The sequence below is a fragment of the Pongo pygmaeus genome, chromosome 10 (assembly GCF_028885625.2).
Source record: "Pongo pygmaeus isolate AG05252 chromosome 10, NHGRI_mPonPyg2-v2.0_pri, whole genome shotgun sequence".
In the NCBI taxonomy this organism is placed as follows: domain Eukaryota; kingdom Metazoa; phylum Chordata; class Mammalia; order Primates; family Hominidae; genus Pongo; species Pongo pygmaeus.
Genome location: NC_072383.2, coordinates 21,543,910 through 21,565,522, shown reverse-complemented (window position 1 = coordinate 21,565,522; position 21,613 = coordinate 21,543,910). Strand labels below are relative to the sequence as shown.

Here is a 21,613-nt window from a genome sequence, read left to right as displayed (position 1 = left end):
ATGTACAGTGTGCTGCATGGATGGAGGAAATAATTCAACCATGCTGGTTGGGCTCACTTTAAATTCACAAGCCAAAATATTCAGGGGACCTCCAGTGCAATTGTCCAATATTTTACTAGTCCATTTTGCCAGTCAGTATATTTCTCCAATCTTCAAGATTACTAGGTAACATTTTCTGATATGAACACTCTTTCTTTTCTTTATCTTCCTTCCCATCTGATTACATTGCTTTTTTATAACAGAGAAAGTAGAATTAGATAAAAAAAAGTTTAATACTCTTCATCACTACAGGTAGACATTTACCGGCTTTTTACTCATATAGACAATTTTCCCTTCTACAGAGAAAAACTCTGTGTCCTTGTTAACATCTCTTTTCACCTTCCTCTGTAATTACTTTCCCTCTCTCCTGCATTATCAGTTTCCTTCATCTGTACTGCTAATTTTCATTAGTATGCAAGCATGGTATGATTTCTAGCATTGAACACAAACAGAACTCTTGATGACACAATCATGCTAACTACCACATCTTTTCTCTGCTTCTTCTTATAACACTTCACCTGAAAAGAACTTTCCATACTGACTGTTACACTTTCCTTTCTAGCATTTTTTCTTGATCCTCTTCAATATAGACTTTCAGATTCTATGCAGCACACATTACAGTCACATTTTCAAAGGGAGAAAAATCCTGTTAAAACAAAATAAATTCAAAATAAGGAGAGATAGCTTATCTAAATGAGGAAGAACCAGATAAACAATTTTGGAAGTATAAAGAAGAAAGAGTTTCACAACATCTCCAAAGGACCACACTAACCTCCAGCAGTGAATTCTAAAAAAAATAAAATCTTTTATATAGTCAATGAAGAGCACACACCTGTAGTCCCAGCTACTCAGGAGGCTGAGGTAGGAGAATTGCTTGAAGCCAGGAGGTGGAGGTTGCAGTGAGCCGAGATTGTGCCACTGCACTCCAGCCTGGTGACAGAGTGAGACTCCAACTCAAAAAAAAAAAAAAATCCAAAATATTGATTCTAAAGAATTCTAAAGAAGCCTCCAAGAAATAAAGCCTTTAAGAAATACAGGATTATGTAAAGGTTGAGATCCAAAGTTGAAAGCCATCACAAATACACCAGAAAAATGATGTAGCATATAAAAGAAAATATAGATTTTATTGAGAAAAACAGACCGACTTTTGAAAATGAAAAATATTTTGATGGAATTGCAAAATGGTTTTGAAAGCTTTAACAACAGGCTGAACAAGCAGCATAAATGATTTAAGAGCTGGAAAACAGGTCTTTTAATTAAACCCAGTAAGACAAATATAGAAAAATAAATTGTGAAACTTAACAAAGCCTTCAAGCACTTTGTTATCATGTAAAGGTTATCATGTAAAGCATCCAAACCTATGAATTATAGGTATTCCAGGGGGAGAAGAACAGAAAGTAAAAAGTGTGGGTAACTTGTTTGAATAAATAACTCAGGAAAACTTCCCTGGTCTTGCTGCAGACCTAGACATCCAGATATAAAAATCTCAGATGATTCCTGGGATATGTATTTCAAGAATAACCTAAGAAAAACATATAGTCCTCAGACTATCCAAAGTCAACATAAAAGAGGCAAGGGAGAAGTGTCTAATCATCTACAAAAGAAATCTCATCAAACTCATACCAGAGTTTGCAGGAACCTTGTAAGCAGGAACCTTAACAAGCCAAAAGAAACTGGGGTCCTATTTTGAGTCTTCTTACAAAATAAGGCCAGACAAGAATTTTTTTATCCCCCTCAACTAAGATTCGTAATTCAAAGAGAAATAAGGTATTTCCTAGATAATAAGCAAACACTAAACATATTTGTCACAGACTGGCACTACAAGAAATACTTAAAGGTGTTCTAAACACAGAAATGAAAGAGCAATACTAATCATTATGGAACACACAAAAGCATAAAACACACAGATCTTATAAAGAAATTACCTAATTGATGCCCCAAAGCAATTAAGAACTAATTAACAATATTATGGAAACAAAACCTCAAAAATCAATACTGACCTTAAATGTAAACAGACTAAATCCTCCACTTAAAAAAATATAGGCTGACAGAATGTTTAAAAAAAAAAGATCCAACTTTATGCTACATACAAGAAACCCACCTAACTAAACTAACCGGTATAGACACTTTCAGAGTCAAAGTAAAGGGGTGCAAAAAGATATCCCATGATAACATAAACCAACTATAGCTATACTTGTGTTAGATCAAACAAATTTCCAATCAAAAATGGTCAAAAAATGAAAAAGGTTATTATATTTTATAAAGGTTCAATTCAACAAGAAGATATAACAATTCAAACATTGTAGCACTCAGATTCATAAAATAAATACTACTCGACTGAAGAAAAGAGAGAAATGCCAATACAACATTAGTAGGGTCCATAAATAACCCACTGACAGCAACAGGAAATCATGGAGGCTAAAAATCAGCAAAGAAAGCTGGTAAATTGAACACTAGACCGAATGAACCTAACAAATATTTGCAGAACATCTTATATTACTACCACAGAATATAGATTCTTCACAGCTGCACATGAAACATGCTAAAAAATTGACCATATGCCATGCCACAGGCAAGAGTGAATACTTTTTTTAAAAATCAAAGTTACATCAAGTACCTTTTCAGAACACAGTGAAATAAAAATAGAAATTAGTACATAGAGGAATTCTCGACACTATACAAATACACGGTAATTAAATAACTTGTTCCTGAACAATTATTGGGTCAATGATGAAGTCAAGGCAGAATTATTTTTAAAAATCAAAATGAATGAAAACAAAGACAGCATGTCAAAACCTCTGAGATGCAGCAAATCAGTGCTAAGAGGGAAGTTTGTAGCATTAAATGGCTATCTAATATTATGCATTATGGAACTAGAAAATCAAGAAGAACCCATACCCTAAACTGGCAGAATAAAGTAATAACAAAGAACAAAATTAAATGAAATGTGGGCAAAAAAGTTTACAAAGGATCAGTGGAAAAAAAAAAAGTTGGTTATCTGAAAATATAAACAAGATTGCTAGACTGCTAGTAGATTAACCATTAAAAGGAAGAAGATTCATATAAGCACAATCAGAAATGATAAAGGTGACATTAAAACTATTACCACAGAAATACAAAAGATCATTAGAGACTACTATGTACATCTCTACATACACAAACTAGAAAACCTAGAGAAAATTGATAAATTCCTGGAAACAGACAACCTCCCGAATTTGAACCAAGAAAAAATAGAAATACGGAACAAATAATGAGTAATGAAATTGAATCAGTAATAAAAAAGAAATCTCCTAACAACAATAAAAACTGCAAGAATAGTTGGCATCACAGCCAAATTCTACCAAAGAAACAAGGAGAAATGATACCAATTCTACTAAAACTGTTCCAAAAAATCAGGAAGGAAGGAATCTTCCCTAACTCATTCTATGAAGTCAGCATCACCCTGACACCAAAACTAGGCAAGTAAACAATAAATAAAAAAAAAAACTACAGATCAATATTCCTGATCAACATAGATAAAAATATCCTCAACAAAACAGTAGAAAATTAAATTTGGTAGCACATCAAAAGGTTCATCACAAGAATGAAGTGGTCTTTATTCCTGAAATGCAAAGATGGTTCAACATATGCAAATCAATATATGTGATTCATCAAATTAACATAATTAAAACCAAAAAGCATATAAAATCAACTGATACAAAAAAAAGCACTTCATAAAATCGAGCATTCTTTTATGATAAAAACCATTACTAAACTAGGCATAGAAGAAATATACCTCAAAATAATGAAAGCCATAAAATGCAAAGCACAGCCAACAACATACTGAGGGAGGGAAAATTGTAAGCATTACTTCTAAGAATGGGAACAAAGTGAGGATGCCTACTTTCACCACTCCTGTTCAACATAGTATTGGAAGTTCTATCTAGAGCAATCAGATGAAAAAAAGGAATAAAAGGTATCCAAATTGGAAAACAAGTGTTCAAATTATTTCTGTTTATTTATGATATAATCTTATACCTAGAAAATCCTAAAGACTCCTCTGAAAGTCTCCTAGACTTGACAAACTACTTCGGTAAAGTTTCAGGATATAAAACCAATGTTCAAAAACGAGTATAATTTCCATACACCAATAATGATATAGCTGAGAACCAAATCAACAAATGAATCCCAATACAGTTATCTATCTGATAGATAACTGATAGATAATATAGTTGTCTATAACAAGATTTTTTTTACTGATATATATAATAGATAAAAAATAAAATACATAGGAATACATTTAACCTAAGAGGTAAAAAATCTCTACAAAAAGAACTGATGAAAAAAGTCATATATGACAAAATCGAATGGAAAAACTTTCCACACTCATAAATTGAAATAACTAATATTATGTAAAATGACCATCCTGCCCAAAGCAACCTATATTCAATGCAATTTCCATTAAATTATCAATATCATTTTTTATAGAATTAGAAAAAAAAATCCTAAAATTCATATGGAACCAAAAAAGATCCTGAAGAGCAAATTCATCCTAAGCAAAAAATAAGCTAAAGTTATTACCTTACCTGACTTTATATTATACTTCAAGTCTATAAGCCAATATAAATAGTAATAGTATAAAAATAAATGCATAGATTAATGGAACAGACTACAGAAGCTAGAGATAAAACCACATACCTACAACATACTGATCTTTGACAAAGGCAAAAAAAATATATACACTGAGGAAAGGACACCCTATTCAATAAACGGTGCTGGGAAAATTGGAGAGTCATATATGCAGACATAAAATTGAATCTCTATCTCTCACCATATATAAAAATTAACTCAAAATTGGTTAAAGACTTAAATGTAGGGCCTGAAACTATAAAAACTCTTAGGGGAAAACCTAGGAAAAACTCTCCTGGACATTGGTCTAGGCAAAGGATTTATGATTACGTCCTCAAAAGGAAATACAACAGCAACAACAAATATACACCAATGGAACTTAATTAAACTTAAAAACTTCTGCTAAGTAAAAGAAATAATCAACAGAGGACACAGACAACCCACTGAATGGGAGAAAATATTTGTAAACAATGGCTCTGATAAAGTGCTAATATCCATAATATATGAGGAACTCAACTCAATGAAAAAAAAAAAGAAAGAACCTCATTAAAAAGTGGGCAAAGGACATGAACAGACATTTTTCAAAGGAAGACATACAAGTGTTCAATAAACATATAAAAAATCCCCAACATCACTAATCATCAGAGATATTAAAATCATAGTATCATCTTATATCCTTATGATAGCTATTATTACAAAGTCAAAAAAACAAGAGATGTTGGTGAAGATGAGGAGAAAAGAGAATGCTTATACACTGTAGGTGGGAATGTAAATTAGTACAACCTCTATGGAAAACAGTATAGAGATTTACCAATGACCTAAAAATTGAACTACCATTCAATCCAGCAATCCCAGTACTGGATGTACACCTAAAGAAAAAGAAATGATTTTATTAAAAAGACAACCTGTGGCTGAGTGAAGTGGCTCATGCCTGCAATCCCAGCACTTCAGGAGGCCAAGGCAGGCAGATCACCTGAAGTTAAGAGTTTGAGACCAGTTTGGTTGACATGGTGAAACCCCATCTCCACTAAAAATAAAATAATAAAATAAAATAAAATAAACTATAAAATAAAATAAAATAAAATAAATAAAATAAAATATAAAATAAAATAAAATAAAATACAAAAAAAATCAGCCAGGTATGGTGGTGGGTGACTGAAATCCCAGCTACTCAGAAGGCTGAGGCAGGAGAATTGCTTGAACCTGGGAGGCGGAGGTGGCAGTGAGACAAGATCCTGCCACTGCACTCCAGTCTTGGCAAAAAAAGTGAGACTCTGTCTCAAAACAAAAACAAACAAACAAGCAAAAAATACCTGCACTTGTATGCTTATCACAGCTCTAATGACAAAAGCAAAGTCGTAGAATTAATCTAAAGGTCCATTAACTGACAGTTAGATTAAGAATTTGATATATATGTATATGCCATGGAATACTAGTCAGCCATAAGAAATGAAGTCATTTGCAGCATTATGGGTAGAACTGCAGGCCATTATCCTTAGTGAAATGAGTCAGAAACAGAAAGTTAAAAAATGCATGTACTTACTTTGATGTGAGAGCTAAATAGTGAGTACACAAGGACATACAGAGTGAAATACTAGACTATTAGAGACTCTAAAGTGTGGGAGTTGGGAGAGGGTGGCAGGGATGGGATGGGAGGGTGGGAGGGATGAAATACTATCTATCAGATACAATGTACACTATTCAGATGATGAGAACACAAAACCCCATACTTCACTGCACAATATATCCATGTTTCACAACTGCACTTGTACCCCTAAATCCATTAAAATGAAACACTTTTTAATAACCAAAACAGCCTTATTTTTCCCTTTCTTCTTCATGCACCAGTTTTGTTTGGGCTAACAGTGATGAGCATATAATGAAATCCAATGGTCACTTTCTAGTACCTAATTCTTGTGAACGGTCAGCGGCCCTTGACATAGTTGCTTTACTCACTACTTCATATATTCTTCATTATGCTTCAAGAACATGATCTTTTCTCAGTTTTTCTCATAACTCATGGGACTTCCTCAATTTCCTTCACTGGCTTCTTCTATCATTGATCTCTAAAGTTAGAGTGCTAGGTGTTGGTCCTAGGATCTAGTTTCTATATATACTGAGTCCCTAGAATATCTCAATAGTGCATAGAATTTAAATAGCATCTGTATGTTGCTAACTCTAAAATTTATGTTTCTAACTTTAGTGTTTCTCCTAAATAGTGGATTCTGCATATGACATTGTTGGTAGATATCTAACAGGCAGCTCAGTTTTAGAGACACAAGAAGTCTTACTTGTCCACTTTCCCAAAACTACTCTTCCTTAGTCTTTCCCATTTTGTTCGATAGTACTATCATTTTTCTAGAACTCAGACCAGAACTTTCAGATCATCCTTAAATTCTCTCTCTCGCCTGCCGTATTCAGTTGAGCAGCAAATCATATTGGCTTTGCCTTAAAAACAAAACAAAGACTGAGAAAGACTGAGACTCAAGTCGCTTCCCACTTCCTTTATCATAACCATGCTCAATCAAGACCCCATCTTGTGAAGAATGATTATAGCCTTATGTTTTCCATGATTTCATTCTTGTCTTCCAAAAACACACTCCATCTCCATGCACAGTTAGAGTGTTCTTCTCGTTAGGTAAGCCATAAGCATTAGGTAATACTAATGCTTAAACCCTCTAGGGCATCTGAACACGTTTAGAATAAGTTCCAAAGACTTTCCTGGAACAATATAATCTGTATCATGCTAGCTCTGTCACTGTACTTCATACCTCTCTCTTTCTCACACACTTTTTTCTGACCATGTATATGTTAAGTATGTTCCACACCAGGGCCTTTACCTTTGCTCTACCTGCCTAGATTGTTCCTTCCCTGTCCCCATTTAGCATGGCTTGTAGTTTCACTCTTCATCTCTTCATTTAGGTCTCTTATCATACAATTTCCAATGCACAATGTCTGAACTAGTGTCTCTTACCTATCCCTACTTTTTCTATTTTCTTACTCTGATTCTTCTTTCTAGTGTTGCACACTTACCCTATTTTACATATTTACTTGCGTATTTGTTTATTAGTTCTTCTCCTATGCCAATCCACCCCCCATTCCCCATCCCCACTGGATGCCAATGAAGTTTTATCACTTTCATTCACATTTCCATCCTCATTGCATGGACCTGTGGCTGACACACATAATAAATATGTACTGGATGAGTAAATGCCTACACTCCTGCTTAGTCTAGTTTTAGCAATAGTCTTATGATATAAACTTTAGAAAATCATTAATAGAATGAAGTTCATATTTTATATTTGTATTCTCTAGTCAGCTTCACAAAACATTTCTTCAAAGAAAATCAAAGGCTGGTGAGAGATTAATAAATGCTTTTGACAAGTGGTAATGTTGATTTCATAACTTTCTTAATTAGATAAATCATAACTATCATCAAGGATGAAACAGTATTTTTAAAACTCTCCTTATGAAAAAGTTTCAATTAAGAAGCTGAAACATGTTGAGATGTAAACTGGTATGATATTTTGAGGTGAATTTTTATGTTAATGAATCTGTAATTTAGCAAATATATGCTTCTCCCTCTGAGTAGACATTTTATATTGAAGATGAAGATATATTTGTGGAATATTTACTATAAATAATTTGATAAAACTTGCAGTCAGAGTCAAAATTTAACAACTGTAAATTTAGTTTACAGGTTTATTTTCATGTTAACAAAACTTAAAAACACATTTTTTTTTTCTACCACGTCATGCTGTTGGCTGACCATGCTGTTGGCTGACCACAGTCAACATGCTGTTTTTAAACATATTTTAACATCTACATGCTAGATGTTAAATATTTTAAACATATTTTTAACATCTACATGCCTGTCTTTACATGTTTACAGTTTTAGGTGATTGAATTATTATATTGGCCAGTAGGGCACACATTATCTGCTTCCTCCCTAATTTTCCAAACTTATCTTATGCCACACCCCTCTCACTCAGTATGTTCCAATGAACTGGATTCTTTTTAGTCTTCAAACACACTAGCGCTTTCCTGTCTTAAGGAAGCAACACTTAGACCCTCTCCCTGAAAGCCCTTCATTTGGCTTTTTCTGTATGCCCTTAGATAAAATATCACTTCTTTTAAGATGCGCTTTGTAAATCCTTTCCCTCATATACCCTCATTTCACTCCCAAATTTTGTTTCTCTTTTTATTCCCTTTATTAGCAGTCTTTTTCCTTATTAAGACTAAGAGCAATTTGTAATTATGTGTTTATTTTTAAACTTATTTGTCTCACGTCACTTGTCGTTTTTCAAAGCTATGAGACAACAAGTACCTTATTGGTTTTATTTACCAAGAAATATTCTTCATTAAGCATCACATGCTGTCTAAATATCTGTTTAACGAGTGAAGAAAGGAATGAATTCTTTACATATACTTTTCTTCCGTCTGCAATCGTATTAAGGGATACTAGGTCAGAAGCCATGCTGTGGGTGAATTTACAGCATTAGAATTTCATTACACACTGAAGTTTATATTTATATCTTGTTGGCAAAACTTTTTCTGTCAATGAAGTCAACAGATGATTTTCTCTAACTGGCCCATTAGGATCCAAGGCAACTCAAAATTAAAAGTTCTTTTTGAATCATATAGAGATTCTTTTACAATTGAGGCAATTGTCAATCAGTGTGTGTGTCTTAAGATTCTTAATAAAAGAAGAATGTATAGAGCCTAGATTTCACAATGGAAGTATTAGAGACAAAATTATATTATTAATGATAGCATTGAAATATCATAATAATTCTAAGAAAATGAATTCCCAGAAAATTAAAATGTAACAACATATGAATTTGAGCTAAATACGGAAATATGTATATCATTGGGTGTGCTTTTAGTTTAATATACATGATAATGTTTTAAAACATCATACTTACCTAATCACCAGCACGGAATATGAGGTAAGTCCAATTGCACAGAGGAAAGCATCTAAGACTTGAATTACAAAATAAACGTAAGATTTCCTTGTACAAGCATCATCTCTTGGGCATTCACCCAAGTGCGCTGAGTAATTTTTGTTCTGGATACCAGTTACTTCCACACAGCTACAGTTATAAAACACCTAAAAATAATTTTTGAAATATTACCAAATACATTTGCCACACGCAACTGGGCTATGAATTCATTCCATTATATTTAAAGAAGTCTCAAACTAAAATATTTACAGTTTTAAAAATATTATGAAAATACAGTTGCTTAATAATGAAAGGCAAAATTGCTTCCTGAATTACTTTCTGTGTAAGATAATGGAATTGAATATTAACATTTAATAAATTCTTAATTTTAAAATTGGGAAATAATTTAAGAAATTAGTGTATGAAAGTGTATATAATTTTCTCATTAATATAAATTGTTTTCAATATTGCTCTTTCACCCACACTTACTTCCTAAAATATGCATTTTTACTTACTTTGACAATCTCTACTAAGTATTAGGGACATGCCTTGGGGAAGGATTATCCCAAAACTTCAGAAAATACAGCAGTTTGAAAGGGGCCAAAATCTGGAACTAGAGCCACTCTTGAAAATAGGACAGAGTACAGAAGAAATAGAGATGGTCATGGATGCCAGAATTCTATTTAAGCAGGCGAAAGCAGCATTCAAGACCATAATGACAGATAATAAAATAGATAATATTATTGCTAGAGAGGTCCAACACAACAGAATGTCCTGACTAATGGTAAGAGTACAGAAGGGGAACATTAGGATCAAATGATTTGAGACATTTAATCAGGCAGTGTTTTGTTTTTTTTTTTCTTTTATTATTATTATTATTATTATTATTATACTTTAGGTTTTATGGTACATGTGCGCAATGTGCAGGTAAGTTACATATGTATACATGTGCCATGCTGGTGCGCTGCACCCACCAACTCGTCATCTAGCATTAGGTATATCTCCCAATGCTATCCCTCCCTACTCCCCCCACCCCATAACAGTCCCCGAAGTGTGATGTTCCCCTTCCTGTCTCCATGTGTTCTCATTGTTCAATTCCCACCTATGAGTGAGAATATGCGGTGTTTGGTTTTTTGTTCTTGTGATAGTTTACTGAGAATGATGATTTCCAATTTCATCCATGTCCCTACAAAGGACATGAACTCATCATTTTTTATGGCTGCATAGTATTCCATGGTGTATATGTGCCACATTTTCTTAATCCAGTCTATCATTGTTGGACATTTGGGTTGGTTCCAAGTCTTTGCTATGGTGAATAATGCCACAATAAACATACGTGTGCATGTGTCTTTATAGCAGCATGATTTATAGTCCTTTGGGTATATACCCAGTAATGGGATGGCTGGGTCGAATGGAATTTCTAGTTCTAGATCCCTGAGGAATCGCCACACTGACTTCCACAAGGGTTGAACTAGTTTACAGTCCCACCAACAGTGTAAAAGTGTTCCTATTTCTCCACATCCTCTCCAGCACCTGTTGTTTCCTGACTTTTTAATGATTGCCATTCTAACTGGTGTGAGATGGTATCTCATTGTGGTTTTGATTTGCATTTCTCTGATGGCCAGTGATGGTGAGCATTTTTTCATGTGTTTTTTGGCTGCATCAATGTCTTCTTTTGAGAAGTGTCTGTTCATGTCCTTCGCCCACTTTTTGATGGGGTTGTTTGTTTTTTTCTTGTAAATTTGTTGGAGTTCATTGTAGATTCTGGATATTAGCCCTTTGTCAGATGAGTAGGTTGCGAAAATTTTCTCCCATTTTGTAGGTTGCCTGTTCACTCTGATGGTAGTTTCTTTTGCTGTGCAGAAGATCTTGAGTTTAATTAGATCCCATTTGTCAATTTTGGCTTTTGTTGCCATTGCTTTTGGTGTTTTAGACATGAAGTCCTTGCCCATGCCTATGTCCTGAATGGTAATGCCTAGGTTTTCTTCTAGAGTTTTTATGGTTTTAGGTCTAACATGTAAGTCTTTAATCCATCTTGAATTGATTTTTGTATAAGGTGTAAGGAAGGGATCCAGTTTCAGCTTTCTACATATGGCTAGCCAGTTTTCCCAGCACCATTTATTAAATAGGGAATCCTTTCCCCATTGCTTGTTTTTGTCAGGTTTGTCAAAGATCAGATACTTGTAGATATGTGGAATTATTTCTGACGGCTCTGTTCTGTTCCATTGATCTATATCTCTGTTTTTGTACCAGTACCATGCTGTTTTGGTTACTGTAGCCTTGTAGTATAGTTTGAAGTCAGGTAGTGTGATGCCTCCAGCTTTGTTCTTTTGGCTTAGGATTGACTTGGCGATGCGGGCTCTTTTTTGGTTCCATATGAACTTTAAAGTAGTTTTTTCCAATTCTGTGAAGAAAGTCATTGGTAGCTTGATGGGGATGGCATTGAATCTGTAAATTACCTTGGGAAGGGTGGCCATTTTCATGATATTGATTCTTCCTACCCATGAGCATGGAATGTTCTTCCATTTGTTTGTATCCTCTTTTATTTCCTTGAGCAGTGGTTTGTAGTTCTCCTTGAAGAGGTCTTTCACATCCCTTGTAAGTTGGATTCCTAGGTATTTTATTCTCTTTGAAGCAATTGTGAATGGGAGTTCACTTATGATTTGGCTCTCTGTTTGCCTGTTATTGATGTATAAGAATGCTTGTGATTTTTGCACATTGATTTTGTATCCTGAGGCTTTGCTGAAGTTGCTTATCAGCTTAAGGAGATTTTGGGCTGAGACAATGGGGTTTTCTAGATATACTATCATGTCATCTGCAAACAGGGACAATTTGACTTCCTCTTTTCCTAATTGAATACCCTTGATTTCCTTCTCTTGCCTAATTGCCCTGGCCAGAACTTCCAACACTATGTTGAATAGAAGTGGTGAGAGAGGGCATCCCTGTCTTGTGCCAGTTTTCAAAGGGAATGCTTCCAGTTTTTGCCCATTCAGTATGATATTGGCTGTGGGTTTCTCATAAATAGCTCTTATTATTTTGAGATACATCCCATCAATTCCTAATTTATTGAGAGTTTTTAGCATGAAGGGTTGTTGAATTTTGTCAAAGGCCTTTTCTGCATCTATTGAGATAATCATGTGGTTTTTGTCTTTGGTTCTGTTTATATGCTGGATTACATTTATTGATTTGCATATATTGAACCAGCCTTGCATCTCAGGGATGAAGCCCACTTGATCATGGTGGATAAGCTTTTTGATGTGCTGCTGGATTCTGTTTGCCAGTATTTTATTGAGGATTTTTGCATCAATGTTCATCAAGGATATTGGTCTAAAATTCTCTTTTTTTGTTGTGTCTCTGCCAGGCTTTGGTATCAGGATGATGCTGGCCTCATAAAATGAGTTAGGGAGGATTCCCTCTTTTTCTATTGACTGGAATAGTTTCAGAAGGAATGGTACCAGCTCCTCCTTGTACCTCTGGTAGAATTTGGCTGTGAACCCATCTGGTCCTGGACTTTTTTTGGTTGGTAAGCTATTGATTATTGCCACAATTTCAGAGTCTGTTATTGGTCTATTCAGAGATTCAACTTCTTCCTGGTTTAGTCTTGGGAGGGTGTAAGTGTTGAGGAATTTATCCATTTCTTCTAGATTTTCTAGTTTATTTGCATAGAGGTGTTTGTAATATTCTCTGATGGTAGTTTGTATTTCTGTGGGATTGGTGGTGATATCCCCTTTATCATTTTTTATTGCATCTATTTGATTCTTCTCTCTTTTTTTCTTTATTAATCTTGCTAGCGGTCTATCAATTTTGTTGATCCTTTCAAAAAACCAGCTCCTGGATTCATTTATTTTTTGAAGGGTTTTTTGTGTCTCTATTTCCTTCAGTTCTGCTCTGATTTTAGTTATTTCTTGCCTTCTGCTAGCTTTCGAATGTGTTTGCTCTTGCTTTTCTAGTTCTTTTAATTGTGATGTTAGGGTGTCAATTTTGGATCTTTCCTGCTTTCTCTTGTGGGCATTTAGTGCTATAAATTTCCCTCTACACACTGCTTTGAATGCATCCCAGAGATTCTGGTATGTTGTGTCTTGGTTCTCGTTGGTTTCAAAGAACATCTTTATTTCTGCCTTCATTTCGTTATGTACCCAGTAGTCATTCAGGAGCAGGTTGTTCAGTTTCCACGTAGTTGAGCGGTTTTGAGTGAGATTCTTAATCCTGAGTTCTAGCTTGATTGCACTGTGATCTGAGAGACAGTTTGTTACAATTTCTGTTCTTTTACATTTATTGAGGAGAGCTTTACTTCCAAGTATATGGTCAAGTTTGGAATAGGTGTGGTGTGGTGCTGAAAAAAATGTATATTCTGTTGATTTGGGGTGGAGAGTTCTGTAGATGTCTATTAGGTCCACTTGGTGCAGAGCTGAGTTCAATTCCTGGGTATCCTTGTTGACTTTCTGTCTCGCTGATCTGTCTAATGTTGACAGTGGGGTGTTAAAGTCTCCCATTATTAATGTGTGGGAGTCTAAGTCTCTTTGTAGGTCACTCAGGACTTGCTTTATGAATCTGGGTGCTCCTGTATTGGGTGCATATATATTTAGGATAGTTAGCTCTTCTTGTTGAATTAATCCCTTTACCATTATGTAATGGCCTTCTTTGTCTCTTTTGATCTTTGTTGGTTTAAAGTCTGTTTTATCAGAGACTAGGATTGCAACCCCTGCCTTTTTTTGTTTTCCATTTGCTTGGTAGATCTTCCTCCATCCTTTTATTTTGAGCCTATGTGTGTCTCTGCACGTGAGATGGGTTTCCTGAATACAGCACACTGATGGGTCTTGAGTCTTTATCCAATTTGCCAGTCTGTGTCTTTTAATTGGAGCATTTAGTCCATTTACATTTAAAGTTAATATTGTTATGTGTGAATTTGATCCTGTCATTATGATGTTAGCTGGATATTTTGCTCGTTAGTTGATGCAGTCTCTTCCTAGTCTCGATGTTCTTTACATTTTGGTATGATTTTGCAGTGGCTGGTACCGGTTGTGCCTTTCCATGTTTAGCGCTTCCTTCAGGAGCTCTTTTAGGGCAGGCCTGGTGGTGACAAAATCTCTCAGCATTTGCTTGTCTGTAAAGTATTTTATTTCTCCTTCACTTATGAAGCTTAGTTTGGCTGGATATGAAATTCTGGGTTGAAAATTCTTTTCTTTAAGAATGTTGAATATTGGCCCCCACTCTCTTCTGGCTTGTAGGGTTTCTGCTGAGAGATCCGCTGTTAGTCTGATGGGCTTCCCTTTGATGGTAACCCGACCTTTCTCTCTGGCTGCCCTTAACATTTTTTCCTTCATTTCAACTTTGGTGAATCTGACAATTATGTGTCTTGGAGTTGCTCTTCTCGAGGAGTATCTTTGTGGCGTTCTCTGTATTTCCTGAATCTGAATGTTGGCCTGCCTTGCTAGATTGGGGAAGTTCTCCTGGATAATATCCTGCAGAGTGTTTTCCAACTTGTTTCCATTCTCCCTGTCACTTTCAGGTACACCAATCAGACGTAGATTTGGTCTTTTCACATAGTCCCACATTTCTTGGAGGCTTTGCTCGTTTCTTTTTATTCTTTTTTCTCTAAACTTCCCTTCTCGCTTCATTTCATTCATTTCATCTTCCAGGGCTGATACCCTTTCTTCCATTTGATCGCATCGGCTCCTGAGGCTTCTGCATTCTTCACGTAGTTCTCGAGCCTTGGTTTTCAGCTCCATCAGCTCCTTTAAGAACTTCTCTGTATTGGTTATTCTAGTTATACATTCTTCTAAATTTTTTTCAAAGTTTTCAACTTCTTTGCCTTTGGTTTGAATATCCTCCTGTAGCTCAGAGTAATTTGATCGTCTGAAGCCTTCTTCTCTCAGCTCGTCAAAGTCATTCTCCGTCCAGCTTTGTTCCGTTGCTGGTGAGGAACTGCGTTCCTTTGGAGGAGGAGAGGTACTCTGGTTTTTAGAGTTTCCAGTTTTTCTGCTCTGTTTTTTCCCCATCTTTGTGGTTTTATCTACTTTTGGTCTTTGATGATGGTGATGTACAGATGGGTTTTTGGTGTGGATGTCCTTTCTGTTAGTTTTCCTTCTAACAGACAGAACCCTCAGCTGCAGGTCTGTTGGAGTACCTGGCCGGCCGTGTGAGGTGTCAGTCTGCCCCTGCTGGGGGGTGCCTCCCAGTTAGGCTGCTCGGGGGTCAGGGGTCAGGGACCCACTTGAGGAGGCAGTCAGCCCGTTCTCAGATCTCCAGCTGCGTGCTGGGAGAACCACTGCTCTCCTCACAGCTGTCAGACAGGGACATTTAAGTCTGCAGAGGTTACTGCTGTCTTCTTGTTTGTCTGTGCCCTGCCCCCAGAGGTGGAGCCTACAGAGGCAGGCAGGCCTCCTTGAGCTGTGGTGGGCTCCACCCAGTTCAAGCTTCCAGGGTGCTTTGTTTACCTAAGTGAGCCTGGGCAATGGCAGGTGCCCCTCCCCCAGCCTCGCTGCCGACTTGCTGTTTGATCTCAGACTGCTGTGCTAGCAATCAGCAAGACTCCGTGGGCGTAGGACCCTCTGAGCCCGGTGCGGGCTATACTCTCCTGGAGCACCGTTTCCTAAGCCCGTCGGAAAAGCACAGTATTCGGGTGGGAGTGGCCCGATTTTCCAGGTGCCGTCTGTCACCCCTGGAAGGGGAACTCCCTGACCCCTTGCACTTCCCGAGTGAGGCAATGCTTCGCCCCTGCTTTGGCTGGCGCACGGTGCACTCACCCACTGACCTGCGCCCACTGTCTGGCACTCCCTAGTGAGATGAACACGGTACCTCAGATGGAAATGCAGAAATCACCCGTCTTCTGCGTCGCTCGCGCTGGGAGCTGTAGACCGGAGCTGTTCCTATTTGGCCATCTTGGCTCCTCCCCCCTCAGGCAGTGTTTGTAGGTAGGTGGCTTTTAAAAAAATCTATTCTGATTCTAGGCTAAACAAAAGTTTAAGGGAAGTTCGCCTTTAACCTGCTAGTGCTAAAGACTAATTATTGAAGGAAGAATTTTAAAATAATTTAAATCTATACTTTTATGGTTCCACCAAGCTTCCTTTTATCCTTCTTTTTTCACTAAGAATAATATGGAGCAATCTTTTATGGAGAAAGCACACCGGCCAATAAAACCAAACTTTGATACAGAGAACATCATTTTAAAAAGAGATTTCTTTTTTTACTGAGGATTTAGTAAAGGAATTTTGCAGTAGCCCCCAGATGGTATAGCCATTGTTCATATTAAGAAGATGTCTCCATGTAGACAGAGCTCTTTTTAGGATTCCAATATTACGTTTCTTTCAGATCTTCACTACTGGGCAAAGTGAAACCAGGGATTAAATGAGGGCACCCTTACTGAAGGATATTATAGCAGATGAATATGAGATGTGGGCTTTTAAGTATAGTCTGTGGGCCATATATGTTGTACAAGTTTATTAAAGTTATGGCCTATCTTCAAGGAACCTAGGATGCTTTATTCGTCAAATTTCTCCATGCCTTTCCATAATATATCGGTATGACAATGGGCAAGGGAAAGATGAAAAAGGTTTAAAAATGAAACATAGAAGAGTGTGGTAGAGAGTAGTCATCATAGCTGACTATGTTGCTAATGTTGATAATAGGAAAATGGCCTGAAAAATGAATACACAACTTTGTGAGATGTTGAGTGAATGGTAGGTATGGGGAATAGCATACCCAATTTCCAACTATTGGGAGTTACCCAGGATATTAGGAAAAACCCATGGCTCACATGGAAAAAAACCCATTTGAGTGAAGAAAAAAATGGAATTTCAAATGGATATGTTGGGAATAAGTGGGCAGGATACTAAATTATCCTGAGTAAGAGAAGTGCCAGTTGTGAGGAAATCAACATAGGAAATCGAGAATCTGGCAGTCAAGTAAGCATGAATCCTTGATTAATTTATTGGAAAGTCAAAAGCCCCAGTGAGCCCCTAGCTAAACTCACCAGGATGTATATATAAAAATGCACATAGATTGTTGTCCTAGTAAAGTAGGTAGTTCTGACAACAGGTTAATCAGGACTTTCCCCTAACTTCTGATGGATAAATTAATTCCAAATTAATTGAAATCATGTGCTTCAGTCAAATCAGATGCTTCTTAGAAATCCTAAGTGGATTAAATTCTAATAGGTCATATTTCTACACTCTCAAGAAAAAAGTGGGGTAATCTCAAAATTCAAATAACAGAAAAACTTGGTTGTGTCCTAAGCAGGACTTTATACGAAGCTTTGTTTATACTTCACAGCCATCACAATGACAGATAATATTGGAATCTTTTATCTTTATACTGGATACCTTAGCTATAGGAAGATGTGATAAGCAATTATTAAAAAATCAAATCTGTGATTTTGATTAAGGAGAGAAGGAAAAACAAAAACAAATACTCACTATGGGCTCTTTATTACCACTTGAAGATTTGCATCCTGCTAGACAAGGTGACAGGTAAGTTATTCCATTGTTTCCACAGACTGGTTCCCATTGACTTTCATCACAATTGCACTCTGAGTTGCAATAAGAAAGTGGTACATCTACATGAGATCTTACTGGACTATTTCTGAAAATATATGATAGACATATATCAAAAAGAGAGAAAGAGAAGAGAGAGGAAGAAAAGAAGGAAGAGGAGGAGAGAGACAAGGGGGAAGTAGAGGGGAAATAAAGGAGGAGGGAAGGTGAGGGAAAGAAAAGAGAAATGAAATAAAGGATTTTCTTCAATTAGATCAAGAAATTTGATCTGATGATGCCAAAATAGGTTTTTAAAAATGCTTTTAATTTTTTTAATGCTTGTAACTCTCTTTCTTTACCAAGACATGATTTGTTACTTAGAAAAAGTAAAACTTAAAAAAGAAATAAGAGATTAGATAAGACTTAGACAAGAGGTTGTTATGATTCCATCAATAAGGTTCACATTAGAAAAGTAACTTTATTTTTCTAGACTCAGTTTTTTTTTGGTGAGGTAATGGCGTTAGATTGAAGTTCCTCTCAGGTCACTATAAAGTTCTGTGAATCTATGGATGCTAGTTAATGTGGTTGAAGTTTAAAATCTGTATCTTAACTACGTAAAATAAGAATTCATTGTGGTTAGAGCCGAACCTCTGAAGAATGAAAAGCAAAAAATAATAGAATCAGTTGAAAAGGGCTAAAAAAGTTCTGTATATTTTTTAAGTGACACTACAATGTTTTTAAACTGATTTACTTTATAATATGGCTATAAATTATTAAATATAATTTTAATCATGGCTAAAATTATAAAGCATATTATTTGTATAAATTTTCTGCTTCAAGATTTTAAAAGCTATTTTGTTTTGCAAAAATTTGTTAATGATTGAGGATTGATGAAGTACCTTTGAATGAGTATGTCACTTAAATTAAGAAAAAAGTAGATCGGTAATTTAGAAAACACATTATTAATAATTTTATTTAAAGTCATCTAATTCTTTATTCTGCTTGAGGACATCCTACTGGGAGTAGTTATGGAGAATGGTTTATGATTACTATGGTCTAAATATTTGTGCACCCCCAAATTCATAGATTGAAATCTAATCTCCTATGTGAAGGTATTAAGAGATAGGGCTGTCAGGATGTGATCTGGTCATGAGGATGAACCCTCCTGAATGGAGTTAATGACCCCTTGCATATTCCACCATGACTAAACACAGCTTGAAGGCACAATCTAAGAACTAGGAAGTGTGCTTTTACCAGATACCAAATCTCCCAGCACCTTGATCTTGTATGTTCCAGCCTCCAGAACTGTGAGAGATATATTTCTGTGTATTTACAAACTACACAATATTTTGTTATAGCAGCTCAAATGGACTAAGATAATGACCCAGTCCAGAAATTGCAATCAGTTCCTCCTGTGTTCAGATTAGTTCTGCCATAGCTTACCAATGTGACTACTCTTTGTAAAAAATGTCAACCTCATAGGGACTTTTGGGGAAAAATAATTTTGGGACAGTTTTCACACATATTTTTTCTTAGGAGTCCTTCAGAGTCTTAAAAAGCATTGAAGGACCCAAAGTTTTTTGTTTTAATTAGTTATATCTATAGACAGTCTATTAGAAATTAATATTAATACATTTTAATACATAAGCACACATATTTTTAACTGTCAGACCGGTGGCATCAACACATATCATATAGTCTTAAAAATATCACTATATCTTCATAAGATAATGTGAATAAAAAAGGCAAAGTCTTTGTATCATTATAAAAGTAGGTTAGAATTTGTGGACCCCTTGGTAAAGTCTCAAGGACCCTTAATCAGGGATAACTCGGAGACCTCTGCACTAATTTTACTTACAAAACAAGTCCTAGTGACTAAGATTTCACAAATGTTGAATACATTGATTTTATTATTTGCTATCATTAGATTATGAGTTCCATGAGGGAATTGATGTTTCCCACAAATAATCACCTTTCAGGAAGGACTCAGTAAATTTAATTAAATTGAACAAATCCTGTATAACTCTTGCTTCCATCTTTTCAGTAGATGGCACAGTTACTATACTTGTTTTCAGGAAACTAGCTTTATGCTAAAGCCTGCCCTGAAAAACAGGAATCCTTTGAAACTAATGGTGTGATATAAGATCAATAGGGAGTCGTTGTGTGACTTTAAGCAAGTCATAATTCTGTAGGTCTCATATAATAAAGGAAGTGATATATGAAAGTTGGGCTGCATGATCTCTAAGGTTCTCTTACCTCTAAAATCCAGTGTTCTAGGTACAATGTGTATTGACTTACCAAAGTAGGTGATAGTTGATAGGAAAGATCAAAAACAATTTAGATGTAGAAGCATGCAGGAAAATAATTCATGATTAGTTTAACAAGCCTCCAAGAACAGGATGTTATTTAGATAAGAAAATGAGAATATTTGACAAATTAAAATCAACACCTCATAGAATCCAGATTTTGAAAGCTCAGAGCCAATAGTAACAGCACTAAAGAACATGGTTATTGAACTGTAATCTGAGTATCTTTGCTTGTTGCTTGACGACAAACCTTCCTAAACTTACATTGTTGGCTATATTTAAGTGATTATTAAAAGTCTGTGTAGGAATCTTGCTCTTGATTTGGGGTAGAGACTGTAGTACTAAAAATATTTGACAAAACATGATAATAATGGAAAAGAAAAGATATCCCAAGGTCTAACATACAATTATAAACAGAATATATCTTAATGCTATTTCCATTGTAGACTACCAGAGGAAAAAAATATTAGTTTGCAAAAAAGGAGAATTAAGTACAATATGAAAAAGTGTTATTTAATAAAGACAGTTGTTAATATCAAAAAGAACTGTAGATTAAGGTTATTCAGTCACTTTTGGAGAAGGTAATTTATATTACTATTATGATCCATCCAAAATGTTAATGGTTAAGACTAAGAGTTTTAGAGTCAAAACCCCCAAATTTGAGTCAGAATCTTAATATTACTAGCCATATAATTTATCTATTTCTCTAAATTTTACTTTCTCATTTATAAAATGCAGGTAAAAGTACCCACCACTCATTATAATTACCCATAAATTGTAGGTATTATTACTTCAACATATGTTGCTTTTCTTTAATGAAGGAACAAAATAACTTTAAGGTCTTAAGGAGTGAACATTTTAAGAATTTCAAAAATGAAATTTCTCTCAATGAAAAGAAAGCTTAATTACAATTGTTTTCTACCCTATTTTCCTTACACATAGTCTTTTAATTGGATAGTTAACATATTATGCAATTATATATACAAACCCATCATAGGTCAAGGTTAGGCCGGCAACTGATTTGCTTTCACAGATTAGAAAGAAATGTAAAACTTGAGATAAGAGATGCACTGTTGCAGAACAAAATGCCAATTTGGCAAGTCCAACTAAAGACAATTTGAATTTTTTAATGATATATCCTCCTGAAAACATGCCAATTGCAACAGCAGGTAAGGCGAGGATTCCTAGAAATAAAAGAAGAGAAAAAAGCTGTAAATATGTATATACACCCACACACACACACACA

At 35.5% G+C, this 21,613-nt stretch overlaps 1 protein-coding gene across 3 annotated transcripts in view; it reads right to left on the bottom strand.

Moving 5' to 3' along the window:
- The window catches only part of LOC129009441 (putative solute carrier organic anion transporter family member 1B7), a 113,561-nt gene that overhangs the window by 27,710 nt on the left and 64,238 nt on the right, over positions 1-21,613 (bottom strand). For all 3 annotated transcript variants that reach the window (XR_008492771.1, XM_054442350.1, XM_054442351.1), the window contains 3 exons: positions 21,356-21,551; positions 18,005-18,170; positions 9,573-9,757 (listed from right to left, as the gene is read on the bottom strand). Coding sequence is in view for 2 of the 3 variants with exons in the window: in XM_054442350.1 (XP_054298325.1) it covers positions 9,573-9,757; positions 18,005-18,170; positions 21,356-21,551 (547 nt within the window). In the remaining variant the exon portion in view is untranslated. The remainder of the gene's footprint in view (positions 1-9,572; positions 9,758-18,004; positions 18,171-21,355; positions 21,552-21,613) is intronic.